General features: G+C 49.2%; 1 protein-coding gene across 1 annotated transcript in view; it reads right to left on the bottom strand.

Annotated features, from left to right (window-relative positions):
• Positions 1-557: 557 nt before the first annotated feature.
• Positions 558-23,271, bottom strand: part of Znf831 (zinc finger protein 831) — a 44,757-nt gene continuing 22,043 nt past the window's right edge. The window contains exons 4-7 of the mRNA XM_045157075.1: positions 5,846-5,977; positions 5,625-5,746; positions 1,040-1,183; positions 558-663 (exon numbers count right to left, since the gene is read on the bottom strand). Of these exons, the coding sequence (XP_045013010.1) occupies positions 558-663; positions 1,040-1,183; positions 5,625-5,746; positions 5,846-5,977 (504 nt within the window). The remainder of the gene's footprint in view (positions 664-1,039; positions 1,184-5,624; positions 5,747-5,845; positions 5,978-23,271) is intronic.

The raw sequence follows: 23,271 nt of genomic DNA, 5'->3' as shown, positions 1-23,271 counted from the left end.
CTACCGGGGGGTGTGCAGAGGCTTGGGGGGGCTCTGAGCTGGACCCTGGACCCCCTCCTCTGAGCAGGGAGCCGGCCTCCTGAGGTCCAGTCTGTCCTCCCCTCTCCCCATGGGTGCCCAGCAGGCCCCTCTGTGGGTCTGCACCTCCTGCGAGGCCCCCGCCTGTGCCCCTGGCCCGCCTCCAACACATCTGGGCGGTATTCATCCGCAGCAGCGAAATGGCACAAACAGGCAGGGGTCGCCAGCGTGCGGAGACGGTGACAAGAGTTGCCTGCTGGGGTCCAGCCGACTTCAAAAAGCTCTAAGGTCGTGGGCTGTGGTGGCGCACGCCTTTAATCCCAGCGCTAGGGAGGCTGAAGTAGGAGGATCGCTGTGAGTTCGAGCCCAGCCTGAGACTTCATAGTGAATTCCAGGTCAGCCTGGGCTAGAGTGAGACCCTACCTTGAAAAAATAAAAACAACAACAAAACAAAACAAAACAAAACAAAAAAAGCTCTAAGGTCCACAGCTGTCCCTCCCTCGGTCCTCAGACCGCCCCCCGCTGAGCCACCCGAAGTCCTAAAGCCCTGAGCGAGGGTCGCGCGGGGGGCTTCGCCGGGTCTGAGCCGCCTGCAGAGCGCGGCTCCTCCGGGGAGCAGCTGCCCGCCGCTGCTCGCGGGCGGCGCTAGGGGGCGCCCTTGAAGCTTGGAAGACTGCTTTTCATGAAATACAAAGTCATGCTTGGTTTTTTTTTTTTTTTTTTTTTCGGGTAATAAATTCACAGAGCTTGTTTTTTAACCCCCACCAGAGGTTAAAATAGTTTCATAAAAAGTTTTGGTAAATTCATGGGTAACTTTTTGAGGTTATGTGAGGTTGTCAAAAAAAAAAAATAAAAAAGAAAGGAAAAGAGAAAAACATATTTTTTTTCCCCTCTTCTCTCTCTGCTCATGTAAAACCCAGAGTCACGAAGACGGAAAGGCGGATGGGAGGGGGGCTTCGGGCTTTGTGTTTTTTTCCAGAACAGTCCACATTCAGCCGCGGCCCCCCGCCACCCCCCGCACGCCTGTCGGTGGGGCTGGGGGCTCGGATGGATGTCCAGGGCGCTCGCTGCCCCCGGGGCTGCGCTGCATACACGTCGCTGCCCGCACGGGGCTACCTGGACACCTTCTCGATTTTTCCATGGCTTGCAGCCCACAGAGCCCCTCCTGGGTGGGCAAGGGGGGGGTTAGGAGGGAGGAAGGCTTTTGCACTCATTTTCCCCTGGCAGGAAGGTGGAAATAAAGCCAAAGCTACAGTCCCTGAGTAGGGGTTAAAAAGAAAACGAACTTTATCAGATTGATTAAAAAAAAAAAAAAAAAAGGCGACAAGCGGAGGCAGAAGGAAAACAACGCAGTTAAGGGAGGGGAGTCGTACATTAACTGTGATTCAGAGACTGAAATGCGCCGAGTTCATTTTTCAATCTGCCTTTAGCTAGGGGAGAAAAATAAGGAAATTATAGAAAATTGAGAACAAACATCTCTGAGAGTGCTTTGCACCCGGGGGTGCTTAATGAACATTTAATAATTTCAAATGTTCGTACTTAGAAATGGCTATGTCCTCGCCCGGCAAGCCAGGTGCCTCGGAGCAGCGGAAGATCACTAATGCCGGGTACGAAGATTACCTACTCTCGGCTCTGCAAGCCAAAAACATAAACCTTCATTTTGAGAGTTTTAGCGGTGAAGGGTGGGGGGAGAGACCAGAAACTAAAACTAAACTTGCTTTCCCCGATTCCACGTATGTATAAACTCAGGCAGGACAGCTAGTGAGGATGGATGGTTGGGGTGGGGGGTGGACTTGACCACCTTGTGATCCCCAGGACCATACTAAAAATCAGATGAGGAAAAACATCTGGAGGAAAATTTCCAAATGAGGAAGCAGGAAGCATGCTTGCTGCTGGAGCCATTTCTCCAGTTCCCAGCCAGCATCCCAGGATGGGGATAAGGCCGGAGCAGAGCATTTGTCTGGAGGCAGGTAGGGGCCCTGAGCAGACCACCTGGTACTTCTAGGGCTTCCTGCGCACAACCCAAGCCTTCCTGAATTTTCCTAGACCCTAGCCGGCTTCCTCGCCTAGCAGACTGAAAGTCCAGAATTCCTGACTCACTCATGGGGCCTGAAGACATGCTCTCCCGACCTGGGGTGGGGACGCAGTGCGCCCCTACTGTCAGTCAGTAATTCATCCGGCGCTGGGACACAGGGGCCTAAACCGTGCGCCTCTGCACAACCCCCAAGGGGCAGGTGAGTCAGCGATTCCTGGAGTTCTCCAAGGCCAGATTAAATCAGTCAGGGACCTGGGAGCCACACACCCCATTCTGCAGATGAAGACCAGAGGCAAAAGAGACACCCCTTGCCCAAGAAAGAGTCACAAGTTACCAAACAAAATCCCCTGTCTTGGCCAGTGGCACTGCTGGCCACAACGGAGGGAGGCTGAGAAAGAGAGAGGCGCACTGGGCTTCCCAGGTGAGCTGGGTGACATGTTGCAGAAGACTCTCTGGGGAGGGCGTCAGAAGATTCTCAGTAAAAACAAGTCTAATCAAAACAACGGGGTTCTCGGGTTGCAGCCAGATGTTGATACCTGACCCCTCTCTGTCTACAAGGGAGATTAGGAAAAGGTTAGACAGGTGCCAGAGGCCTATTAGAGCCAAAACGAGACTTTCCCCATGATGTCATCAGGAGGCTTAAAGGCTTGAGCTGCAAATTACCATCTCATTGTGACTCTGTCACCTAAGGTTGGTCTCAGCGTTACCTGAAATGATTTCCCTGCAAGGTTCACTGTTGGGAACATGGTGCTTCACATGGCCACACTGACACCTCAGTGGGAATTAAACCTAAAGGCTTTGAGATCAAAACAAACTCTGAAAGCCCAGGCCCCTGGTGGATGAGGGGGTCGAGGCAGCAGGGTTGCTCATCCCCAGAGTTTTACTTTCTTCTCCTGCCTTCGTGTCTCATTTCATTTGGGTGCTGGCTTTAGCACTTGGCATAAGAAAATTCTAGAATGAAGCTCAGACTTTATTTGTAGCACTCTGCTGAAAAGGCTCTTCTAAACCCAAAAGTGAGGACAGTTTCCAGCCTACTTTCAGAAGTAAAAGTAAAGATGGACCTCTCTTCTCTCCCCCTCCTCCCATAGACACACACACACCTTTCAAACAACCTCATGTCAATTTCTCCACATGACTGCCTCCTGGCCAGATGAGCCCATCATTTGTGCCATGCTGTGTCTGCTTCTCACTTCCTGTAGATGCAGACATCAGAATTCTGGGGGCTGGGGATGCAGCTCCTCCGATGGTAGAGTATTGCCTAGCATGCATGAAGCGCTGGCTTTGACTCCCAAGCACCACACAAAATCAAGCATGGTGGTCCACTGCTGTGATCCCAGCACTCAGGAGGTACAGGCTGGAGGATCAGAAGTTCAAGGTCATCCCTGGCTACATGAGACCCTTCTAAGGAATGTCCCTGAAGTGAGGAGAGGGGAAGGGAGTGGAGGGATAGAGAGAAGGGGGAGAAAGGAAGAGAAAGAAAGAAAATGGGGAGAGGAGGAGAAGGGGAAGGAAGGGGGAGGGCTGTGAAGGGGAAGGAAAGGAAATCAGAATTCTGGGTGGGGTACCCCCATTTCTATGGGAATCTACTAGTGATTGCAAAGGGGAACACCCACCGCTTTAGATAGCTAGCTAAACAGTAGGTACATATTGTTTGCCTCCCTCTGCCACAGTTTGGTATGTATACATGGCAAACATTCTTCATGAGCCAAGAGGGAGACTAGCCAGATGTAGCTACCAGCTTGGTCCCCTGTCCCTTGCAGATCCACAGCCCTCCTTTTGCAGTGGGGGCCTAATAGAGGTGCCTTGGGGACATGGAGTCAGAAGTACCCACAGCCCCCCTCCAGTCCCACTCATGCCTGAGCGCTCCTTGCTCCAGCCGGCCTTGTCAGGACCCCTCATTTAGAAGCTTAATCCCATCAGCAAGCGCACTGCTATGCATTTATAATGACTTGTTTACCAGTCGCTGCCGGCTCTCCTTGCCAGACTGGGCCCTCCCAAAGGACAAGGGCCGTGTCATCTTCTCAGTTTCCTGTCTCCTGCTCCCACACACTACCTGGCACACAGCAGGCCCAGCGGCTGCCTGAGAACCCGAGGCTGTGCCTCCTTTACAAAGGCGTCTTGGTCCACTGACTAGTCCCTGAGCACCCATGTCATCTTTGCCTCCCTCTTTCATGGGGCCTTAGGGGATACACCTGCTTCCTTGCATGAAACCAGGAGTCCAGTGACACCTGTTGTCACCTGCCTGTCCCTCTCTCCTTTTGAGAAACCATCTCTTCCATACTCTTGGTGGCTTCAGCAGAGATGACCCAAGCCTGGCCACACAACAAACATCCCAGTGGCTGGATCAAAAATAGCCACATGACCCAAACCAGACCAGTGAGATTGAGTTTGAGGACGTGGGTTGTCAAAAGTGGTCAAGGTCACAGAAGCATGGAAAAACTGGACAGGTCCACAGTTGCCAAGTAACTGAAGTGGGCTTACGTTGAGAGAAACCTGATCCAGCCAAACCTGAAGCCGTACTTCCTGTGACATGAGATGAGGAGTCTGTCCTTCCTTCCCTTCTTCCTTCCCTCCCTCTCTCCTTTTCTTCCTTCTGGGTATATGTGGGCAAATTTGAATCCCATCTGTTTTCCTTAAAACCAGTGCTCTTCTTAACACAGGTTTTCAGAGTTTCAAGGTAGCAATGTTTCAAAATAATACAATAGGTTGTCCATTTGGGAAGAAATACTTCAAGAAAGCAATAGCCAGAGCTGGAGAGCTGGCTTAGCTATTAAGGCACTTGCCTTTAAAGCCTAAGGACCCAGGTTCGATTCCCCAGCACCCATGTAAGCCAGATTGACCTGAGTCCTGGGCTCCTTTTCATGGCACGAATGAAGAGCCAATCTTCCCCCATCCACAGCCCTGGATGACCGTTGCCTCTCTGGGTCTCTGGGGATGGGGAGCAGAGCTACTCCAAGATGGCCTGCCTAGGAGGGGCCTCACGACCACTCAGGGCCCAGTAGCCTTCAAATCAGTTACTCTCTTACAAATTACTAACAGGGTCTAATGAATTAGCTAAGCATACAGAAAGTCATTGGTGGTTCTGTGTTCTGCATGGTGACAGGACTCTCCAGGAGCTGGCAGAGGCACTGTCTCCTAGGGAGCCAGTCTATTAATATTTGGAAAGCATATCAAATTATGCCCAATGGACCTCAAGTTTGGTCAGGAGAAATTCACTCCTCTGTGATCTTAAACAGAAATAAATCTCATCAACTATGTTCTTCTCCATGACACCCAGGCCTCCCAGGCCAGGAGGAGGAGAAGCAAGGCTGGGAGAGTTCTGGTGTTCATAGGTGCCAAAAGCAGCATCCGCCACATCTCGAGGGTCAGAAGACGGCGCTGGGTGGGTTGGAGGGGGAGGTGAGGCGCTACTGGCGGGAGATGAATCCGAAAACCATTTGCAAGTTGTGCAACACGTCGCTCGGAGAGCGCCTCCACTTACGTCCAGAGCTTTAGACGTGAGTGAGGCACTGGGTGTTCCCACCCCTCCACACCCCAAGGATTGGCTACCCAAGCCTTGCACCACACTCACCGGGCTGAGACATAACTGAGGTATTCAGTGAGGACGCCAACATCCCTTTGTGTGGTGACGTGGCACTGGGCACAGAGATCAGACCCGTAGGCTGTGCTCCAAGCCCCAGTCTTCAGTTTCACCTGAGAATGGCACTTTATGGGACTAGTGGGGGGTCTCCACCTGAGCCTCACCTGTTGTATCTGTAGTTATTGAGGTCTTTTGTGCCTCTACAGGCCAACTGGTGTCTCCAAGTCCCTTTGACTATCAGCATGACCTGCGGTCTCATCAACAGTCCCAGAGTTGTAAGTGGAGATCAGGGTCCCGGGGGCACCCTGTGGGATTTCCGGGTTCTCGTGTCCCAGAACAAGGAACTGGATGGAGCAGGGACACATGGATAGTAACAGAAACAGAGACTGTCTATTAAGGAAGAACCGCTCTTCCGAGAGTGGAAGTGGCCGCAGCCGGGGAGAAGTGAAGGCTGAATAGCGATGTGTGCGAAGAAGAGAGGCCCGTGCAGTCATGGGGGCTTTGGGACCGTTTCTGCACATGCCCCATTACTTGTCAGCTTTGGTGGCCAGCGTTTCCAGTCTTTCTTTCTTTCTGCCAACTGGCTTGCTTTTTCATACGCTAACTGTAGGCGCATGTACCACATCAGTCTATCTCCTCATGCCATGCTGCTCATCCCAATCATTGCTGAACTCTTTTGGAATGATCACCTACAAGACACAAGGGGAGGGTCTGTCCTGCTTTTATCTTGCAATGGTGTCTGTCTGGCCATGCTACACAGCAAATCCTAAAGCAGTGTCCCAGTCAATGTCACGTGACACTAGAAATGCGCCCTTTAAAGCTTCCAGAAGACAGAAATGGGAAGGCTCCACAGGCTCTTGACAGGATGTCGCCTGCAGCCCGCAGTCACTCTCCACGGAAGACAGTTGACATCTCTACAATCAACACCTGGTGAAACCAGTAGAAATACTAGATTTATCCCCACAAGCCAGTGGGAGCCTATGGACGGACATAAAGAGACCAAGGTCCCTGGGAGGGGTTTTCATGAGGGGGAAGATGAGGCATAACTTCAGACATAGGGCCAAAGCAATGGAAATACTGGCTTGGGGAGATGGCTCTATTGGTGAGGGTGAGGACTTGAGTTTGGGTCCCCCACACCCTGGTAAGAGCTGAGTGTGGTGGTGCACACCTGAGTCCCCGTGGCGGAGAGGAGGCAGAGACAGGACATTCCCTGGGGCTTGTTGGTTGGCTCGTCTAGCTGAGTCTGTAATGTCTGTGTTCAGTGACAGCCTCTGTCTCAAAACCGAAGGTAGAAAAGCAATAGAGAAGACACCCAACACTGAACTCTGGCCTCCACATACACATGTACCACACGTGCACCTCTGTGTCCCACCCATGGGAATGTGGATACAAACACACACACACATGCAAAATGAATGAGTGAATAAAGCTGAAGTGTGCATTGAGGAAGCTCCTCCCTCTCTCTCTCTCTCTCTCTCTCTCTCTCTCTCTCTCCCTCCTTTTACTGTTGCCTTCTGATTCTCAAAGGAAGCCTTGCTGATTGCCAAGTGTGGTCAGGGCCTCCCTAACGCTCCCCAGTCTCCCCTGCGTAGACACAGTAGACCTGGAGCCCAAGGACTTCCGCTTACAAAGGGTGGAGGCTAGAATTTGTTGACCAGATCCACCTGTTGTGTGGTCCTTGTCTTTGTAGCAGTCCCTGATTGGCATGTCGCATTGCCCTTCCCTTTCCAGCAGTGTACGCCACTTCTCTTTCAAATGTGTTTAAGTGTTTTGGTCAGGGGATCCCAGAGGAGATAAGCACATAACTAAATGGGTGTCACATACATGTAATGCTAATTTTTTTCTTTGTTTTGCGACAGTATCTTAATATGTAGCTCAGGCTTCCCTTAAATTCACTATGTAACCCAAGCAGGCCTCAAACTCCCAGTGCCCTCAGTCTCCCAAGGGCTGGCATGATGGGCACGCACCACCACACCTTTCCGACTGCCAGGTTGATTGTCTGTACTGCTGCAGGCAAATTGCTAGACACCTGTCTCTGAGCCTCAGTTTCTCCATGTACAAACTAAGGGTAAAGTCACTTATCACAAGTTTGTTCAGGAAGTGAACGGATGAGCTTCCCAAACTTGGGAGGGGGGATGCTTCCTGAAGCTACCTTTTAAGAGTTCTCTAACGTCCCTTTGAGAAACGTAGCCCCGAACTTGATGGCATTCAAGGCTCTCAGCTGTGCCTGCTACAGGAAATTGCAAACCCGTAAACTCAATGTAGCTCTTATCCTCCAGAAAACATCTCTTTCAATCAAGATGACTTCGATGTGTCATCTGGGCACGGGGCCACGCTCGGCTCCTCTTCAGTGTTCCAATTTTAGTCTGTGTACTGAGAGAGGCAAAAGGACTTCTAATGCGCCCAGAAAAAAAGCCCGAATGATGAACCTCTGTTACATCAATGCTCTCCTTCCCTTTTGCAAAATGCGTTTCTAAGGAAATGCATGTGAGCATTCTTTCTACCTCAGAATGTTCTCATGCACCCCAGCATCAGGGAGAATAGAACAGCGCTCACTTAATGGAACAGGCCCTTTCAGAACAGCGCCTTCAACAACAACAATAATAATAAAAGCAGATATGTCATTAGCCTAGAAGAGACGCTCAGATAAACACAAAAACAGGGCAAAGCTAATTATGAGACTCTTTCTGCAGCTCCAGGTCAATAACTGCGATGTTAGGAGAATGAAAATGAGGCTGGATGCAGACGGGTTTTGAGCTCACAGAGAAGAAAATGTCCCACTGGAAACAGAACAAACTTTAGTGACGAGGCCTACCCACATCTCCCCCAATGCTGAAAAGCGTTCCTCTCAAAGCAGCAACCTCAGTTTAAAAAAAAAAAAAAAAAAGATACCAAGAATTTTGACATCACAGCAAAGATGGTGGTCAATCCTTTGTGTGGATGGGCATAGGGGATTTTCCCTTTATTCTTTCTAACAGAGTCTAAGGAAAGAGTGCATGAGTGCATGGGGCGCCCGCTGCGGAGAGATCACACACCTTGCAAAGCTTCCCTTCTTAGGTGAGACCCTGACTAAGAGGCACTGGGAAGAGCTTTCTCAGGACATGGGTTGCTAAGGAAAGTCCGCATGGACTGGAAGGGGCAGTCGTGGGCTAGCTGGTGCCAGCTGGCTCAAGTTGGCATGTAATCCCCAAGCTGACAGAAGACTTAGGTGTTCCAGGTGAGATGAGAGAACTCCTCTGGGCCCCATCACACATGCATGTAAATGACAAGCTGTCTTCTGGTCTTCCTCTCCGTGACCCAGGAAGATGAAACTCTATTATCTTCCTTAATCCCCATCACAACAAACCAACCCATTAAGATGTCACAGCAGTTTTAGAGGCTTAATGCTGAAACCAAATGGCTCACGCCACACAGAAAAGCAGGGACATTTGAGACTTCCCCACACCCGTCCTCCGTGGGAGGATTTGCTGTTTATCCTCAAAGCTGCCTGGGTGGGTGGGTGGTGCTTGGATGGCCTTTTCACTTTCCCTCTTTTATCCCCGGCTGTCCTCCAACATCGTCTGGAAGGTTCTGTTTAGAATCGTAAACACAAATCATTCCCTTCGGAGAAATCTTCAATATTTTCAGAGATAATTTTCACTCTGGGTGATTTTTGCCTTAGGGGCTGGCCTCCCACTCTTCAGAACGTGGTCCTCACTGTGCTGTGAGGGGCTTCCCGTGACAGGGGTGAAAGTGACATTCACCGCTCACACTTGCCACCCTCATCTCCCCAGAGCATTCATCTGGAAAACTGAAGTGACATGAGATGGTCCTCACTGATGACTGTGACTCCACGAAATCAAACAATGCTGGTCTGTCTGCGGCCATTCACCGCAGACACCTCGGCTTCTTCCTCGACGGACACGATTCCAAAGTGCAGTCGCAAACCAGACCTCCGGTCACAGGCTCCGTCATGCGTACGCATCGTCATAGCCCTTGTTGAGTCTTTTTTTGTTTTTGCTTGTGTGTGTGTGTGTGTGTGTGTGTGTGTGTGTGTGTGTGTCTGAGTGCATGCATGTGTCTAGGTGCATATGCACATGTATGCATGTATATGTGGAGGCCAGAAATTGACATTGAGTATTTTCCTCAATCACTCTTCACCTTCCTTAGTAGTTAATGAACTGAATTATCTGTGTGTGTGTACACACACACACACACCATGGTGTGTACAGCCTCCAGAAGCCTACGCTCCTTTTCTGCCTTCTTTGGGAAAGGGCTCTTGCTTCCAGAAAGGCCAGTGTAGCTGGCCTGGGTGTGGGGATTAGAATTGAAGCCCTCATGCTTACACAGCCAACACTGCACCCCCTGAGCCGATCTCAGCCCCTGCCTGTCCAATCTTAAAGAAGATTTGAGAGCTGATATTTGATTGCTTTTGATGTGGATTTTGGCAGGGGCTCAGCTTCAAGGAAGCTCAGAGCAAGACACTGTTCAGATGTTTGCTCGGCAAACATTGAACCACCGCTGTGCTGGGCTCAGTAGAAAGAGATGAGCTGTCTGCTTGGGAAATCGAGCCACTGAGAAAAGGGCACCCATAGCACACCAACAAGGGGACCAAAAGTTCAGGTTGGAGACTATGTCCTGAAAGACAATAAAACCACATATTGCAAACAAAATAATGATCGTAACAGTAAGTAAATACAAATGGTAAGGTAATTAATAATGTGGCTCACTGGTAAAGCATGTATTTGCTTAACATAAAAGGCCTTGTGTTCAGTCCCCGGCACTGGCAATAAACAAATAATAAAGCGTAAAGCCTACTAATGTAAAATAAAAATTAAGACAAACTTTGTTTGGTGGTTATAACAGCAAGTTCTGAACTAGTTGTTAAAATCAGCCAAAGCCGATCAAGTGCTGAGATGGGGCAGGACTTTCTGACACACACTGCAAGGTTCCAAGATGCTGTCCCTCGCTTTCCTTGGACTCCCGCAGCAAGTCCACCTAGAACAGCGCTTTCTTTTTCACCCGAAACACAATACAGTTCTTCATCAGTTTTCCCAGTTGGTTTTCTTAAGCACCGGACCTCTGAGTCACACTCCCTAGAAGTTTCCTTCTTCTAGGTTCTTCTCTATTTCTCACCTAGCCAGGCGTGAATTAGGCAGGTTTCCTGCAGTCCATTCCCTTGCCTTCATGACTTCCAACATCCTGACTAGGGTTTTCACTTAACAATCAATTTACAGCTATCCACCTATCCACAGGAGACATGTTCCCAGTCCCCCAGTGGGTGCCTGAAACTGCAGATACTATCAAGCCCCATGCAGACTGCGTGTTACCCTCTCCACATACTCACCACAGTGCTTAAATTAGAAACTAGGCACAATAAGAAATTAATACTAACTAATAACAAAATAGAAGATTTATAATAATATATTAACATAAAAGTTAGGGAACTTTGCGCTTGTTCATTTTCTAGAAGTTTCCATCCAATGTTTGTTGATGGATGGAATAGCAGTGGAAAGGGAGTAAGGGGCAACTACCATGAAAATTAACTTGAAGAGGGTGTGAGACTGTACGGTGAGACTCTATACTGGGAGGGGGAGGCAGAGAAAAGGAGGAAGGACAGAGGCAGAGAAGGGAACGACATAAAGAGAGAAACAAAGGGATAGAGGAAAGAGAAGGAGGAAGAGAAGGACCAGAGGGGAAAGAGACAGAAAGGTAGATGAGAGAGAAGGAAGAAAAAAATACCAGGGGTGGAGAAAGACAGTGAGAGGGAGAAACAGGGAGACAGAGGACAGGGAGAGAGAAAGGCAGAGAGACAGAAATGGGGAAATCTGAAAGGAGAATCTGTACAAATTTAAAGGCACATTTTTAGAGAAGGTTGGGAAAATTCCCTTGCTCCCAGCTAAGTAACCACCCTGATAGCTGGAGAGCCCACAAAAACGATTTGGATTATCAGGTAGACGCTTCTCTTGATAGTCAATAGCTTGATCTTTAAACCAATCCTTTCACACAAGCAGTCAGAATTCATGGGATCAAATCCACATAATTGCTCCCAGCACCTGGGCACAGACAGGCTCACAGCTGCACAGCCCCGTTCCCGGGAACTATGGACGAGAAAGACGCTCCTGTGCACTCGCGATCACATGTAGCTTAGGATGTCTCTTCCTATGTGCATAGAAGTCTTATCTCCTTCCCTCCTGTGAGGAAAACTTGTTGAGGATGGACTATTGAGTTTAGATTTAAAATAAAAAAGACGGTTTTCAGAAATGTCTCACAGCCTATAATCAATGGGAAATCTTACAAATTAGGTCTCTATCATCTATAGCTCCTCTGGCCTCCTGCCTGCGGATGGTTTCACCACCATACCGTCTGTTAACATGAGTGGTTAGCACAGAACTATTGCAGCAGAGAAAGAAACTAAACATCTTTAAATTTTTTTTTTTAAAAATCTTCTCTGTCTCATTCTCCTATTATTATTAAGTGACAGAAAGCATCCAAAAATAAATAAAGAAATAAAGACAAAAATGTCAATTATGTTGTGCTCTTGAACACAGATGGGTTTGGCCTGGATTGGTAAATGCTATCTTCTCAATGGCCTTCAGGACTGGGATCTATGGTTTTCCTAGCTTACATTTGGCAAATCCCTCCCTCTGAAGGCAATTCTGTATTTAATGGATTCTAAATTTCCCCAAACAATAGCCCCTTGGGTCACCTGAGACAGATCACCCTATCATTGCCCTGCCGTGGGAAACAGCACTTCCTCCTTTACCCCTAAAAGACGTATGTATTCACAGGTGTGCACAGACATGCAAACACACACACACCCCTCCCTCACTGGGACCAGCTCCAGCACACACCAGGTCAAAGGAGACATAAGATAGTCATTTGTAAATGGTAGAGCACCAAAGTCCAGCCTTGGCCTCTCTTCCCTGGAAGTTGTATACTGTGTCTTTAAACACCCAACAGTGATCTCAGAGAGCCCGTCACTCCACTGGGAAATATTGATCTGGGCCAATGGTGGTAATAAAATCCCTTGTCCCTTTGGTTTCCAGGCCATATTTATTTTGACACACTTTCCCACCCTCCAACTCAGGTGTACATCACCATCTGTCAGCCCTACCAGCCTTCTCAAGTCCCTCTTTCACGCTTCAATAAAGATTAATCCTCCCTGGGCCAATGCAGCGATGGCATCCACAGGCTCGCCTCTGCCCCCAGTTCTTTCTAATTGCTGGGGCAGGAAGCCTGTGAAAATGGCCACCAGGGACCCAGGCCTCTGGCTCAACTTGCTGTTCAAATAACAGATGTGAAAGCTTAGACATCTGTCCATAGAACCCGGGCACTGTTACCTAGTGAGAAGGGAGGAGAAGCCAGTTTCTGGCAGGAACCAAAACTACAGACAACCTTATTTCTTCGCGTTCTTCAGGCTGCCTTTCCCATTGGCCTGCTCTGATTCCTGCATTAGCGGTCCTTCTTTCCTCTTGAGATTGTGTGTGGCAAAGCCATTGGTGCTGATGTGGAGACAGAAAGTGTACAGAAACCCACTTCCCCCAAGTGGAGGGAACTGGGGTTACTTGGGGCTCCTGGGTGTGTTCTGTTTGGTGGCTGCAGCACCTTCCTTGAGACCAAGAGAAGCTTCTAAAAAGACAAAAAGCACAGGGAGGGCCAGAAGCTTTTCCAGAGTCTCTCTGCTCACCCCAGAACCCCATAAGACATCCTGAGCATGGCATGCAAGATGTATGTGCCATAGGAAGTGGCAGTGTGTCCCCTGGAGGCCACGTGGGAAGGGAGAGAGCAGGCAGCCCTTTCTTGAACCCACATAGGCCTTTAATAGGACTGGAGAGTAAGGCTGCATGTCAGCACCATTCTCACAGGCAGATCTGTTGTGAAAGGTGGTTGTTAGCCACAGACTGCCTGTACCCCAGCCAGCCAACTCCAAAGCCTCTTCCCTAAAAGGGACCACGGCCGCTGAAATTGAAGCTACCTGCACTTGTTCAGACTCCTGCTCCCTGGAAGTCATGGGACCTGCTCCTGTTGGGAGGAGCAGTTTTGTTTTTATGGTTCAGGTTGATAATAGAATATTTTTTGCAAAAACTTTGTAATCAACTTGTAATCAACAACTTTTGCATATGGAATGTCACTGCTTTATTCATTGGGCACCACATTTAAGATCACTTCCATGACTTCAGATGAGAGTGAACCATAGAGTGCCTCCCCACAGGCCAGAATCTACAAAGGCCATGAAAGTGACCTTGGAAAAGGATCTTTGCAGAAGTTATTGATCCCAGATTCTCAAGATGAAATGAACTTGGGCTTGGCGGATGCCTAAATCCAATGACAGTTGCCCTAATAAGAGAAAGGGAGGGCTGGAGAAATGGCTTAGTGATTAAGGTGCTCGCTTGTGACCCACATAAGGCAGATGTAAAAGGTGGAAGCTGCATCTGGAGTTTGCTGTCAGTGGCTGGAGGCCCTGATGTGCCCATTCTCTCTCCCTCGCCCTCTCTTTCTCTCTCTATATATATCTTCCTCTCTCTCTTAAATAGATAAATAAAAATAAAAAAATATTTAAAGAGAAAAGCAGAGGTAGATTCCATCCATAGCAGCATGTGAAGACAGAGCTTAAGGCTAGAGACAGAAGGATGCATACACATGCCAAGGTGCCCTCAGAGCCAGCAGGAGCTGTACAAGGAAGGTTGCCCCCTCCCTGAGCCTGGTGGGAGGGGAGTGTTGGGCACAAGGCTCCAGGGTTTCATGGGAGAACTGTAGCAGAATCAGGCCGCTGGGTTTGTGGCCATGTGTTATGGCAGCTCAGGGAAGCTGGCTTTCTAAACCTAACCAAAACTCTGGATGAATGTGCATCCTTCTGCTGGCCCAACCTCATGGCAATCCCACATTCCTTCCTCCTGGCTGTGTGCCCAATCGCAATCCCCATTTTCACAATCCACCTTCCAAAACTAGCTACTTGTCTCCAAAGAGGCTTCTCCACCACCATACTACTGAGAGTGGCCTCATCCTCCACTGCTGAGACACCTGTCACCATGTGCCCCACTCTCGCTTGGCACTCAGCATATGCCAGTGGTACGCACGTGTGCTTATTATGCAGAGAGCGTTGTTATCAATGTCATCAGCTACTATGAGCAATGTTTCTCCTGGCAGCTCCCTTGATCTCACACTGAGTCCTTGGGTCTGAAGGTCAGAGCATCAGTTAACTAACTAGCTATGTAGCAAGGAGTCCCATGAGGAACTAAACAGGTCACCCATGTCATTCCCAGTATGATTTGGGCAGGATGGACAAGGAGCCAGTCAGTCTGCTTTCCCTTAGATCACAATTACAAAGAGCAGGAATTCTGGGACTCCCTTTGTCTGTCCTTCAGGGTAGAGTGCAGATCCCAGGGGTATGGGCAAGAATTCCCATCCCTAAGGTGCTGAGAAGAAAAGTGCCCTTTCTATGGGACAGCTAGCAGAGTGTGGGGTGGCTCCACTGGGATTCACTGGAGACCATTGACTAGACCCTGCACCAACGTATCCATGGCCAGACGCTCTCTGCCACAGACTCACAGGAGTTCCATTGGGAAGTTCATGGAGTTACATGTCCACATGAAGGAAAACTCCAAGAGCTGAAACTTGCTGAGGACGGAGGTGGAGAACGGGGCCCATGGAGATGAGCAGTGAGGAGCCCACCAGCAAGGACCTCATGTGGCTCCCACAGGGATGCTGTGCCCATGACTCCTCACCTAAGAGCTGCTCTAAAGTTGTGCCCTGCACTTCAGAGACCTGGGTTCTCCCAGTAAAGGGCTAGGTTGCAGGTTGATAAAGTTCTTGAAGAGTGGGAAGGGGCATCCACCAAGAATCTAGAAAGCACAGAGATGACATCAGTGCCACCTTCTACTGTCCCATGAAAACCCACTGATAGAGTAGAGAGGTGCACAATATCCTCTGGTCCTATACACGGTGACTTTCTTTTTGCTCTGAGGTACAGATGGACCAGCGTTTAACACTGAGATGCCCTCTACAGAAGGTATCACCAACACAGCCCAGTGGGCAGTTCCATTCGATAAGGAATGATGAAGTGCAGATGAGGGTGAGAGCTACAGGAAATAGAGAAAGACCAGAAGTGGGTTCCCTGAACACACTTCCACTCGCCCTCACCCTTCTTTATCCTGTAGTCTCTCCCCCATAGATCTAGACTCTTGATATTTCTTAATGAAAGCAACCTTTTGCCTTCTACAACTCCATCCAACTGTAAGAGTGAATATCTACTTTGAATTGTCCTCTGGGTAATAAATCATTATCTACCACTGATAAAGGGCTTTGGGGGCTGAGGTAGTAGAGAAGTGGGGGGAGGGGGCATGTGTCAGTTACCTGTAGGGGGCACTGGAACCACACAGAGTTGGAGAAGATGTCCCTAATGTGGACATCAAGCAGAGCCCAGGGTCAGCCCTTGAGCCAGACAACAATCATTCACAAAAGGATGCTACTTCAGGTGCTACTGGCCAGATGGGGCCCTGCAACCTCTCACAGATGTCTCCATTCTCCCCAGACAACCCTCTTTAAGCTGAGACAAGACTGGGCTCATTACAATTAGGGAGAGGGTGGAAAGGGGATTCATGGAGGCCCAGAGAAGTTTACTAACTTCTGCTGGCTTTGCAGCAATGGCGGCTTGCAGTAGCTCTCATCCAGCCTTTTTAAGTCCAGGCTTCATTTCTCTTTGGGTATGGACCTCACTACTGTCCAGGGAAGCCATGAACCTGTGGCTATACTAGAACCACCAGACATCTGTCTGCTGCCCAAGGGCTCCCACGCCATCCTCAGACCCCCAGCAACTTCCCGTGGGCTCCCATGCCATCCTCAGACCCCCAGGAACCTCAGAATGGTGTTGTGGAAAGAACCGAGCCTGCTACTTTTCCAGAGATGGGGAAAGTGGAGACACTGAAAGTTCTGGTGCAAGTTTCCCCAGGTCCCTGGAGGAATCTTCACATTGTATGGAGCCTGAATCTTGTGGCTGATAACTTAGGTATGTTTGGATTGGTCAGCACTGACATCCCAGCTCCTTACCGCATGCCCCCTCCATAGTTAAGGGTTGTCATGTTGTTCATTATGGCCTCTCGTGTATGTGGCCCCTGTGTATCTTGGCTGGCAATTCTATCTCATCTCAGACCTCAGGGCCTTGTGCCTTTACCTATCTACTTAGAATTTACTTCTAGAGAAAGTGTTACCTGTCACTGCTGAGGAAGCCCTCCTGAGACGCGCACGTGGCTCCACATGGCTTCTTCTTGGCACCCAGGGTGGTCTGTGCAGTCTGCTGGCTCTCAGCTGAGCGCGGCTCCGGTAGAAACTCCCTTCACACCTGTGGGTCCAAGAAACGTGTCAAGTGCCATCAAAAAGAGCTTGTTTCTAGAAACCCAGACAGTCCTGGGCAATTTCTCTTAAGCAATTTCTGATTCTGCAAGACTCATCTTCCCAACTCAGGGTGGGCAGATCATAACAGCCCCTCATGCAGGGCAAGGGACTAAGTAAGACCATGGTATTTTTGTTTTGTTTTGTTTTTGCTAGGATGTCATGCAGCCCAAGCTGGCCTTGAATTCCCTATGTATTCAAGGGTGACCTTGAACTCCTGACCCTCCTGCCTTCATCTCCTGAGTGTTGGGATTATAGGTGTACGCCACTACAGTTTTCCACTGTGCTGGAGATCAAGCCCAAGGCTTTGTTGATGTATGCAAACACTTCATCAACTAGACCACATCCCCAGCCCAAGATCAGGTTTTAAAATGCTCCCCGTGCGACTGAGCAAGAGCTTAGGAAAGGTTAGTTGCTGCAATTAAATATTGAGCTAAATGATCTTCACGACTTGCAAAGCAGACCATCCCATAGAACTGTCTGCGAAAATCTCCTGTAATCTGTGCTGATCCACAGGCCAGCCACTCCTCCCCCAGGGCTGCTGAGCCTTCAAGCTCCAGCTAGCGCCTTGCAGGCGCTTTAACTTCGGGGTCATTTCCATGAATGTTAACAGTCCAGCGGCAGTGACCACCACCAAGGGCAGCGTGCATCTTTCTCATCCGAGAACCCCTTCCAGACCACCTGACCTACTGGTTCCTGGAAACAGAGCATCACTTCCCGGAGGGAAGGTGTGGCAAGGGCAGAGAAAGAACAATGCCAGGGGTCCCTCCATTCGTACTTATTGTCATACAAGCGGAATTGTCCCTCTTGTCCCTACCCTTGGTGGCATACATACACTGTGCATTGGTAGGGCAGAACATATGTACAATTTAAAAAATGAACACATATGCTTTTATTAGGAGGCAGAATCATAGTATCTGTTCAACAGGAAGATCGCAGCCCCAAACAGACCATCATTTAGCCCAGCACTCACGTCTTGTAGGTGAACAAACTGGGATGAAGGCTACTTGCCATGTACCCTAAGTGTGGTTAAAAGATCTCTGCAGAGGCAGCCTCTCCTCTATATGAGCCTCAGTTCACGTGCAGCTGGCTGCCCAGGTGGTCCTCAGGACCTGCTGGGGAGGAAGGTGAGCCGCTCCCTGCCTTGTTTCTTTGAGCCACCCCAATATCCAGCCACAGGACCTCATTACCAACTGCAGGGTATTAAATAAGATCTGCGGCATGCCATGTGGGCACTGGGCGCTGCTCTTTCCTGGCAGCAACAATGGGTGTGTGGCTTTGCTTCATCTTTGGTGGAACCCACAATGGGAAGAAGCTTACCTCCCCTGCCTAGGGCAGGAAGTGTCTTTCCCTGTGTGTGTTGGTGGCGGGGGAGGTCTCACTTACTCCTCCAAGCCTTTGTCTTGGTTATCAAGACCCAGGATTCCCTAAAGAGCCGTCTGAGCCAGGGTAAGGGAAGGGCAAGCTGCTGTTTCTCTCATCACAGCCCCCCTGAACCAGCTGGGGCTACTGCAGGCTCCAGTGAGGAGTAGTTTCGAAGTACAGAGACAAAGAGAGGAAGGGAGGTGGGGAGCCGTGGAGAGCGCACTTCCAGAATGTGCTGGGGATCCCCTCTGCGCCCAGGCTGCCACTACGTGAGAATGGAGCGGGCTGTGAACTGTGGGGGTTTCATGCAATCAAAATAATGGGGAGTGCATCAGGAGAGCCCCACCTGTGGGGTTAGGGTCTCATCAAAGTGGGATTCAGACTGTCGCCATTGGGGAGAGCAGGCATGGACCTAGGGAGTGTCCTCAAAGCAGGATTTTGCCTAGTCACAGCAGGATCAGTTCCTGTCTCTTCTGGATGCTTCCAAGGGGTTCTGAGTACAGCTCCCCTGAGCAGCCACATCTGGGAGCATCAGCCTTACTGAGCAGACTTTGCATTTGGTCTCCATCACCTGTCACGCAGGGTTCCTGGAGCCATGGAAGTGACTGCGGGGGCCCACTGGATGGGCCTCCCTGGGCCTGCCCACCCTGCGGCCAGTGCGTCATGTGGAAGGTCATTCTACCTCAGAGCAGGACATCTTGTGAAGTGCAAGTCGTGTTCCAGGTCCCCCAGGGGCCAGGCTGGGGTAGAAGCCACAGTATCTCATCTCCATTTCCCATCCCCTCCTGCTCTCTCAGAACTCTCCAGAGCCTACCTTCCCTAGTCACAGGGACAAGGGCCCTCAGCTCAGACTGTTTTGGGAGAACCTGGCTCAGGGAATAGATGTGACAGCCACCTCCTCAAAGCGCTTGTTTTGGTGGCACTGAAAGATGTGAAGGGCACGCATAAGTGACCCATAGAGCTTGGCCTCTCCGAGTGCGATATTAGACCATGCAGTCCATTCTTTTTCTCACTGGTTTTACTCAAGGCTGTTCTTTTTTTTTGGTAATAATTCTGTGTGTGCACGTTCTGGTGTGGTGTGGGGTGGTGGGTGTGTGTGTGTGTGTGTGTGTGTGTGTGTGTGTCAGAGGATAGCCTTGAGTGCAATTTCTCAGTAACAGTCTTTTTTTTCTTCTGAGATAGGGTATTTCAGCAATTAGTCCAGACTGCTAGCCCGAGAGCCCAGGGAAACCCTCTAGTCTCTGCCTTTTCAGTGCCGAGATCATAGGTGTGTGTCACCAGATCTGGGGTAGCTTCTAGGGTTGCATCTCAGGTCTTCATGCTCACAGAGCAAGCCCTTGGCTGCCTGCGCCGTCTCCAAGCCCCCCAAGCCGCTTGCAGATCTGTGTGGATGTGTACTTCCCTCTGGTTTGTGACTGGGAACTGGCCTGTTAAGTCACGGACAGCTTTTTAACAAGTTGCTAATTAAGATCTGGATTTTAAACTTGCCTCCTAGGGTCCCTGTTTATCTGTTCTCCTTCCTCCTGTAGGATGTCTTTTTCTAGATGTTTCAAAGATACCTTTGTTCCCAGGCCTCATGGGGACCAGTCAGGAAAGAGTGTTTCTTGCCAAGGTCAGCTGAAGGCTGGCTAGTCAAGGCCTTGGGCTTGAGGACTTCAGCTCTGACTGGAGGCCTCGGGCAGTTCTAGTCTTTTATCTCTAGGCTGGTTGAAACCCATGGGGCAGAGCCCTTGCCCAGCCCGCCCCCACATGGCTTGCCCTTTTGAGGAGAAATCTTTAAGAAGAGGGTCTCTCAGGCCTGTCTCCTGTGCTCCTCCCCAGGAAGTGTGTCACACCACGCTGCTCTCAGCTCCTCTCTTGGCCTCAAAGGGGAAAAGAAGTAATTGACAGGTGCCTATAATTGTGCTCAAAGCTTTGGTGTTGTGGATAAGGGTACATGGGTCTTAGTCACGTCCAGTGGGGTCCGCTCGAGCTCAGAGCCATGTTTGCTGCTGGTCTATGTCTGCCTTACCTCAGACACTTCTCTGAGTGAGTGATTTGCATCATGACAAAAGCCCACAGCCATGGCCAAACCCATAAGAAAGGACTCATGGCTAAGCACCCATGCTCAGGGCCTCAGGTGGGCTCCCTCTCCCCGGTCAGTGACAAGTGCGTGTCACTCCTTCTTCCACACAGCCCTGCCTCCCCTCATGTCCCTGCGTTACTCCCCAAGTCCCTGTCGCACGTGTGTGACGCTTCCTCTGCCACGCTTCTGAGTGCGTCACTGCGGTGCAGGGCTGCACACAGCCACAGATCAATCAACAAAATCTAATTCCACGGTCCAGTGCCCGCCGTGGGCTCGGCAGAGGCGTATTTTGCGAGCGCCGTGGATCTCGGGACCTCCAGTTAATGTCAAGGCGATTAGGCGAGGAGGCTGATGCCCCTATGTGCTTCCATTTCCACTCTGAAAATGGATGGCGAGCTTTCTCACCCTCTCCTTTAACTTGTGTAGTTGTGTTAATGAAAACAGCCCTGTCCATTATGGTGAGGTAGTGAGAGTTGGCAAAAAAAAAAAAAAAAAAAAAAGACTAGAACAGAATGGAAAGTTCTGGAATAAACTCCAGGTACAAACAAAAAGCGGAAGAACAGCACACAGGTGAGGGGGTGGCAGGTTTGTGCAAGGGTCTTCAAGGTTTGGACAGCAGCTCCAGATGATGTTGCAGTTTGCAGATCCCATGCAGTCTTCCTATGTGGTCCGGAACAGACGAACCATGTCAGGTACAGACTTTGAAATACGAGCTCACTCATAGCTCATGGGGGGAGACTAACACAGTTCAGTAGTCATATCTGACCCACAATTCTCATTGTAAAAAGGTGGAAATAAATCCTCCTGTGTGTATAAATTAATGTGCTGATTTCTTTGTGTTTAGAAGCAAACAGCATGAGTTGGAAGATTTTCAGTAGACACAGTGCTAGCTGGGTGAACTTGAAGACCTGAGCTTAGAGCCTCAGAACCCACGTAACACGCTGGACCATGAGCTTTTTCTGGTCAACATGGAAAAGCAGTAATGCAATTATAACCCAACCAAAACCCTGGACAAGGCTGGAACATGGACATCAGGTGATGAGGTGGTAACCCCTGAGAGTGGGGGTGCAGGAAGCTATGCCTTCCACGGCTCGTGCTGATAGATGCAGTTGTTCAAACTCAGCACCATTTGGTAAAAAGACTGTGCTTTCTCCTCTGAGTTTCCATTAAGCCTTTACCAAAAATCAGTTGACCACATTCTTTTGTTCTGTTTCTCTATACTCTCTTGTACCCTCTCAATCTCTGTATATTTTGATAGAAATTTCACACCATCTATAATTCTTTAGTCTTTGAGCAACTCCTAAAATCAAATGGTATAACCAGCACACTATAATATTTGCAGCAAAATAAACAAATAGATAGGCCAAAATGAGGCTGGCACAAGCAGATGCTCACCTGAAAAAGTCAAAAGGATCCCAAGGAGTATATGACAGGGACCAGCTGAGCCACTCCAGAATACCTCCAGACAGCACCTCAGCTGCCTGCCACACATGCAACCACCATGAACACCAAGGAATACCAAGGAACCTCAGCCACTCCTGAGACCAGTTAATCTCAACTTCCGACTGACTTAACTGGCTAAGACAAGCCCATAGTGCAGGGAGCCAGCTTCACAACTCAACATGGGTGAAATGAAAACTCACCACAAAAGGTCATGGGGCTGTTTACACTGGGGCAATGCATACCACAAAGCTGGGTATACATACTTGAACTGGCCGTGCTAATCATGCCTCCCATGTCAGGGAAGGGAGCTAAAAAATAAAATAAAATCACAGAGAGAGAAATAATTAAAAGCACAGCCAATGAAGGCAGAAATACTGACTAGGTAGATATGATATATATTTAGTATACTTTACCTCCTTAAAAATAATCTGTGTCACACCTGATATTTCTTAATGGTAGTGCTTTTTGGGGGGCAGAGTCTCACTCCAGCCCAAGCTAACATGAAACTCACTTCAGCTCAGGGCAGCCTTGAACTTAAAGAACTCCTGAGCTCACGGCATCCTCTCAAGTAACTGGGTTGAGGGCATAAACCACCACACCAGGTTTAAGGCTTTAAAAAAACCTCCAATCATGCTTCTGTGTGAGAAGGAAAATACTTAGTAGGAGAGGCCAATAAGTTAAAAAGGAGATATAAAGGGAAGAGAAAGGAAGGGAGGAGGGTACTTAATAGGTTGGTATTGTATATCTGTAAGTACAATGATTGAGATGGGGAGGTAATATGATGGAGAATGGAATTTCAAAGGGGAAAGTGCAGGTGGGGGGAGGGAGGGTATTACCATGGGATATGTTTTATAATCATGGAAAATGTTAATAAAAATTGTGAAAGAAAACCTCCAATCATGCACATATGTTCCATGTTAGCTTGGTTTGTGTTTGCATATTGCTCACTTGTATTTTCAGTTTGTTATATATTTTCCTCCACCCAGTCTATTTCTGAGATCTCTCTACCACTCATTATATACAACTCATAGACTTTCCCTCTTTCCAACCTTTTTGCTACATTATCTCTTCTTATTCTCTCCTCTTTTTTTCTCCATAGCTACAGCTGCCATAGATTAAACCAACATCTAAGATCTGTGGAACCTAACAGCATCCCAACTTTTCTCTCCTCGATACATTTTCAGAGTTAATAGTCCTCAACCCAACATAATGTGAGCCCCTCCCACTTCTAGGAAAATAACATGCTATTCCACTTCAAACCAGCCTTGCTCATTTACTAACCATTCACTACTAGGATATTCACCCAGCAGGCATATCCAGCAGCTTGGGTCACTGCTGCTGTTACTCTGGGACTAATAAAGAGGCCAAGAGGCCACACCTGGCACCTTCACCCCC

This window comes from Jaculus jaculus, chromosome 8 (genome assembly GCF_020740685.1).
Source record: "Jaculus jaculus isolate mJacJac1 chromosome 8, mJacJac1.mat.Y.cur, whole genome shotgun sequence".
Classification (NCBI taxonomy): Eukaryota; Metazoa; Chordata; class Mammalia; order Rodentia; family Dipodidae; genus Jaculus; species Jaculus jaculus.
The sequence above is the reverse complement of the archived record's forward strand: the minus strand, read 5'-3'. Positions and strand labels throughout refer to the sequence as shown.